The sequence below is a fragment of the Alligator sinensis genome, unplaced genomic scaffold (genome assembly GCF_000455745.1).
Source record: "Alligator sinensis unplaced genomic scaffold, ASM45574v1 scaffold1371_1, whole genome shotgun sequence".
Taxonomy (NCBI): domain Eukaryota; kingdom Metazoa; phylum Chordata; order Crocodylia; family Alligatoridae; genus Alligator; species Alligator sinensis.
In genome coordinates, this window is record NW_005842601.1 from 343,372 (window position 1) to 349,826 (window position 6,455).

The 6,455-nt window shown below is 46.5% G+C and overlaps 1 protein-coding gene across 1 annotated transcript in view; it reads left to right on the forward strand.

The window, feature by feature from the left end:
* The first annotated feature begins 4,585 nt into the window (after nucleotides 1–4,585).
* Nucleotides 4,586–6,455, forward strand: part of LOC102383239 (heparan sulfate glucosamine 3-O-sulfotransferase 3B1-like) — a 107,056-nt gene continuing 105,186 nt past the window's right edge. The window contains exon 1 of the mRNA XM_006032992.3: nucleotides 4,586–4,663. Within this exon, the coding sequence (XP_006033054.1) occupies nucleotides 4,586–4,663 (78 nt within the window). The remainder of the gene's footprint in view (nucleotides 4,664–6,455) is intronic.

A 6,455-nucleotide genomic window follows, 5' to 3' on the forward strand; every position in this document is an offset into this window, starting at 1 on the left:
CTCAGGCCCAGTCCTCCTCCACCCCTCCCACCCCCCTTGGCTCCCAGCCAGCTCCTCCCGTTCCCCCACCGCCTCTGGCTCAGCCTGGGCCCGCTGCTCCTCCCACCGCAGCAGGCTAGCTTCTCCCCACCCTCGGGCCCAGTCCTCCCACACGTCGGGCCCAGGCCCACTCCTCCCCTCCCCTCCCCTTGTCACTGCGGTGGGGAGGGGGGAGTGGGCCCAGACACCAAGCAGCAGGAGGTAAAGGGGGAGTGGGCCCAGACACGGGGGGAGCATGGGGCTCCATCCCCGCATGCTCCCCCTCCCCATCCACCCTGCCATTCCTGATGAGCAATTGGCTAATACACACACACACACACACATATAAGCCAATCTCTAGTCTATTGGACACATGCAACTGATGTTCATTCAAATAACAGTGATGGTCTGATAATTTGCATCATTATACCTGATTACTGATCTGGCTTTACCTGGGTCTTCTGTTGCACCTGAAATCCATGCTGGTGACTTCTTCTGCTAGCAGTTACTTGCAGGTAAAATAATGCAAGCTATGATAGATAGTTTAAGAATTTGATTAACACACAGTTAGAACCTTAGTGGTGTCTTGATTTAATCCTGACATTTCCAAAACTACATAGGGCAGGACTTCTGAACCTGGCGTCATGAGTCCCAAGGGGGTTGCTAACAGGTTTCAGGGGTTGGGATCATCCTATTCATCTCCGCTAATAAATGTGAAAGGGGTTCCAGCTCAAGTAAGATCCTTCTACACAGAGATTAAGAATCCCTTGCCTAGGGAAACTATACATGCAATGGCATTGAGATCCCATAGTCAGTTTTAAAATTCTAACATGAAATGTCTTAAATTTGCAGGTACAAAATTCCTTTTGCAAACAGTGCTGAGGATCTGATATCTGCTTTCATTCAATTTTAGAATGAGACCTGTTGAAATGTTTCATGGCAGACACAGAGAGAAAGTATGAGAAACAGAACAGTAACCAGCCTGCTGGCCAGAGTACTCATCTGGCAACTCCCTGCTCATGAACATGGATCTTCCAAATAGGAAATGAGAGGCTACCCCACTGAATGACTGGCTCTTCTGCAGAGGGGAGGAGGAATTACTTCTTATAACCAGAGACTTCAGGAAGGGCACCTGATGCCCAAAGCTTGTTCAATAGCTCTTCCAACTATACAGTTTGTCCAATAAAATATATCATTGAAAATCCTTCATTCTCGACATAGAGGGGCCATTAGTGTGAAGACACTCACTATGTTGTTAGCAGAACTGGAGTGCTTCCAGCAAAACGTTGTAGATTCATGGAGACCTTAACCCACCTTTTTTCCATATTGATGCCTCCCTCCACCCCAAAGCTAATGCAAGAGCAATACAACATCCAATCCATTTCAATTGGATCTTGAGGAAAAGATATATAATGGTTAGAAATGAAGCTGAGGATCACCAGGATTCTGAGATGCCCTCTCTAGGTTCTAGTCAATAGAAAGCTTCTCACTGACTTCGAATGTCTTTGGGTCCAATATTTAAGTTAAATGTGCTTCAGACTAGTCATCTCTCAAATGAAGCTAATAATATGTTCCTTCCTCACAGGGACATTGTGACATTTGCAAAGGTATTGGAGATGCTTGGCTGAAAGGAGGTAAATATGCACACACTCTTTATTGCCTTAACACCTGGGAGTAATCCAAAGCACTGGGCTGTGATAACACAGCATAGCTAAATGCTTGGAAAGGACAGAGGAGGGTTTCCTAACCAGGAGGTTGTGACCATCCTGACTTTCCTGTATTACTCAGAAAGAGGTGGGTCTTGCTAGCTGGGATTCTGGCATGGGAAACAGAGGGCTACTGAGATAGAGCTTAATGTGAAAACAAATGTCACCTTTCCTTGCCTTTGAGCTACCATAAAAAAAATTATGGCAGCACAAAGTGAAAGCTAAGAGTGCCCATACTTGTGGTCTCCTCACAAATGCCCAAATTTGTGGTCATTACAGAAAGTAATAATAGTTTGTGCTGCTTTATTGTGGTGGAAGTCTATTTTATTTATAATGGGATAGTGTGGACAGCTCAGAGCTGCCCTTGTTCTCCAGCTGCTCCATGTAGGGGCTCAGGGGCATGAAAGGCCTGATTCTGTGCACCCTGGGGATATCCATCCAGAATTTGGCTCCTCAAGTCCTGGGAGCACCTGCCTACTTTCCTTACTTCCTCAGTTGCACCCCAGAGATGCCAGGGGCATATCTCAGTAAGCGGGAAAAGACTGGCAGGCACTCCTAAGACTTGAGAAGCCTGATTCTACCCAGGAAGACATCAACCATTGTCCCACAGCATCAATGGGTGGGACAATGGATGACATTTGTTTTTCCCAATGAAACGGATGACCTATACCAGGATAGAGTCCCCTTGATATACCCCAGCACATCTGATCCACTTCATTTGGCAATGTCTATTTCTAACATTACCACCAAGAGAGGAGCAGTTTTACAAGACAGATGCATGAAACCCTGAATGCAGAGCCCTGGGGGCTGACTCCCAATAATTTGCTATGCGGAGAATTCCCTCCTGATTAATAAACTATGGTGCTCTACCCTAAAGTCTGAAGAACATGCGAGTTTTGCAGCAGAACTCACAACAGCAAGCCACCATCGAATGACAAAACAGTTTCTGGGGCCAGGGTGTGTTACGAAAAGCATAGCCTTGCCTGTGAACCACCAATGCTAAAATGGGTTTTGGGAGTGCTGGGTCAGCCCAGTTCAGTCAGGAATTAAACTAGAGATCTTATATGCAACTGTACACTGCCAGAAATGTCTGACTGGCCTTTGACCTGGCCATTCACAAATGGTATTGCTGCTTAAGATTCAGACTGAGAGTAGATAGCCTGATAGGACCTGCAGGTCTATACAGGGCCATGCATCCTCCTTAAGCATTTCTATGGCTGGAATATGTTAGTGTTGTAACCCGGGCGGTACTCCAAGAGGTACCCCCTCTCCAATTGAAGGGATCAAAGCAGGTGCACAAGCCCTGTGGGAGTTATAGGGACTCTCCTCCCCCTATAGAGCAGAGCCAGACCACCAATGGCGACTTAACCATATACCTTTTAATGAGAGAACAATACTGGGAACATAACCAGTATAAACCATGGAGTATAGGGGACACTACAGTGCCCTGAGGGGGCAGGATTTAACAAAAGTTAGACACAATCATAGACATATTCATCCAGTTGACAAAAGACAGGTTTAACCGAAGTGTAAAACACAAACAGCAGAGCAAACAACACTGGTTGGTGAAATATAAAGGCACAAAATACAAAATGTCAAAGGACAAGGAATATAGGGCCTAGGTACCGGGAGGGGGAGAAAGGGGGAAAACATAATGGCCCCTTTCCACTGCAAGAAGAATTTCTCCCTGTTAGCTCACTCACCCCAAGTCAGGACTTGAATGCAAATCTCCCACATGGTAAGCAGAAACGCTACCACACAGCCACCAGTGCTGGTACTGCTCCAGGCTGCAAGGGGTCTTGACCTTCCTGGAGACCTGGCCTCATGTCGAGCTGCCTGGTCTCTTACTGGAGGAGCTAGAAGCAGAGCTGGGAACATCTCAGTTCACTGCTCAGATCCTTGCTGGAGCTGGGGAGCCTCTCCTGCTGGCCGCAGCCTCTCATAGGCGATCCTGGAGCCCAGCGGGGAGCCTCTCCTGCTGGCCGCACCTCGCGCTGCTGAGGGGCCCACTGCTGCCTGCAGGTCCCACTCCTTCAGGCTCTTCTGGGGCAACTGCTCCCGCCCTGCTGGCCCAGCTCTTTGAAGCTCCTTCCTTGTGGTCCCTCACTGGTCTCTTCCCTGAGTCAGCCGCGCTGCCCCTTTTATCCCCCTCCAGGTGACCCAAGGGGCCAATCAGGGGACAGGGAGGTGAGTCTCTGGGGCCTGATTGGTGAGGAAAGGGAATCCCAAGTCCTCCAATCATCTTTTGCCCCTTCAAAACCCCTGGGCCAAATCATTACCAGATTCGTGAGGAAAGGGAATCCCAAGTCCTCCAATCATCTTTTGCCCTTTCAAAACCCCTGCGCTAAGTCACTGCCAGCTAGCTCGTCACATCGTTTTAAGCACTGTAAATGCAGTAATATAGCTTCAAATATTATTGTCCCAGTTACAGTTTTCAAAGCAGGTTTACCAGCTTGAGTGGACCCCAGCCCTTTCATCCACTGCTATGCCAGTCAAATAACAGCTCATAATGACTCGCCATGGTGGAAAAAGAACAAACATCTTCCAAAAACACTCAGCCCAAACGTCTGGTCAGAGCTATGTACACTCAAAAGTCTGAGCCATTGGCACTGAATTAAAGGGGAGAGCTGAAGCACGCTTCCATACATCCTTCCACAAACAAGCGGCTGCATTTTAGAGAGGGGCAGATTTGGAAGAAGATATTTTTGGCAAGCTGGGGAAGAAAATATTTATGGAGGAGGGATTTATATTTTATTATTTCTTTTTCTTATTTAGGCAGATTCTGGGCTGTGGGGGATTTTGTAAATCTATTATTTTCCAAGTGATGACAAGATGATCTGCTATCAAAATTACCATTATTGATGTCAACAAAAGACCAGTCTTTCTGCCTTAAAACTCACCAGTACAATGCCTTTGCTCTGAGAATCCGATGCAAGAAGGTAAGAATGCCTTCAATAAAGCTCTTAAATGCTGAGGTTAAAAAGGTTTGACCTGAGGTTGGGGATCAGTTCTCTGATACTATCCAGTACCTAAAAAAACTTCCATCTCTTGAGTGATTAATACCCAAAAGAAGGTGATTTGTTAAAGTTATGGGTGTGTCTCTTTTGTGTCCTAACCCAGGACATCTGGCAGGAGCAAGAGGGGTCTCTGGTAGCTGCCTCCAGCCCCCATTCTCAGCCAGTGAGCTGTGCATCATTGAAACACTGACCGACAATTCTTATGCAAATGGTCGAACGGTGAGAGCAGATGTGAAACATTTGGTTCTGTTCTTGTTAGCTTGTAAAGAAATAATAGGACTGAAGGGAAAAAAAAAGAGGGTGGGTGATGAGGGGGTGGGGAGAGAAAGTTTACAACAATGACTTTCTCTCTTGGTGGCCCAATGCAGTAAAGTTTATGTCAGGCTATGCCAAATTCATATCGTTAAGTGAATGGGAATAGTCCTGTCAAACTTGAGGTAAGGGCAATGCACAAATATTATAAATATTGGGGGAAGTGTGGAACCTCTGTCATGTCCAGTGTGGGATCATCAATCATTTCCTCTCCATTCTGAGTTTATAAAGTGGTTTCTTCTAGTACTTAGACGGTTTACTCAGGCAGCATGGCCTGGCTGGAAAAGCTGACTGCATGCTTCAAGTATGTTGCATTTGCTATGGCGGTGCTCTGGTGATGAGGTACTCTGGCAGGTTTTGTTGATATTAACAGACCAAAGGCAAAAAAGAATCATGGACTCGGAGAAGCAGGAGAGTAGAAAGAACAATATATGCTACAGATGACCCCTTCCCAATCTGAAAGGAGCACAGCATGTCAGTCACCCCGATCCCTCAGGGCTTGTTTGACTCACTTTGTGTACAAACATTACTGGGGAAATAATAAATCTGCTAATGACAAAGTAATTTAGAAAATTAGTTGGAATTTGCTCAAACATTTTTCTTATTGGCATCCAAGTGTTATTACTTTCAGCATATGTGTGATCCATTAATCCATGTACTGTGACCCTGCACACATATTCAAAGACATGTGAGGTATATATCTTTGCATGTAGGCATGCATGCAAGCATCAGCATATGGATGTAAAGCATGCATGACATGTGTAGGTATTAGGGCTGTGCAAAGCTTTGTGTGGTGATTCGATTTGGAGGAGATTCGGTGGCTGAATCTCTGAATCAAATCAGGGGACCAATGAAAAGGTCTGAATCAATTCACCATAAGACGTCGAGATTTCACCATAAGACGTCGAGTGGGTAAGGTAACTAGTAGGGTGAAAGTGCTAGACTTTAGGAAAGCTGATTTCAATGAACTCAGGCGACTAGTCAAGGACGCACTGCAGAGTAGGAGTTTTGAAGAGATGGGAGCCCAGGAAGGGTGGCTGTGCCTTAAGGAAACGATCCTTCGGGCACAGAGGGAGACGATCCCGATGCGAGGAAAAAGAGGGAAAGGGGCCAGGAGGCTTCCTTGGCTGACCAGAGAAATCCAGGGCAGCCTGCGGACTAAAAGGGGAGCATATAAAAAGTGGATACGGGGAGAGATTACCAAAGAAGAGTATACCTCCTCTGCTCGCACTTGTAGGGGGGCAGTTAGATGGGCCAAAGCTACCATGGAGCTGAGGATGGCATCCCAAGTAAAGGATAACAAAAAATTGTTTTTTAGATATATAGGGAGTAAAAAGAAGGCCCAGGGTGGAATAGGACCCCTACTAAATGGGCAGAAGCAATTGGTGACAGACAGGGGGGG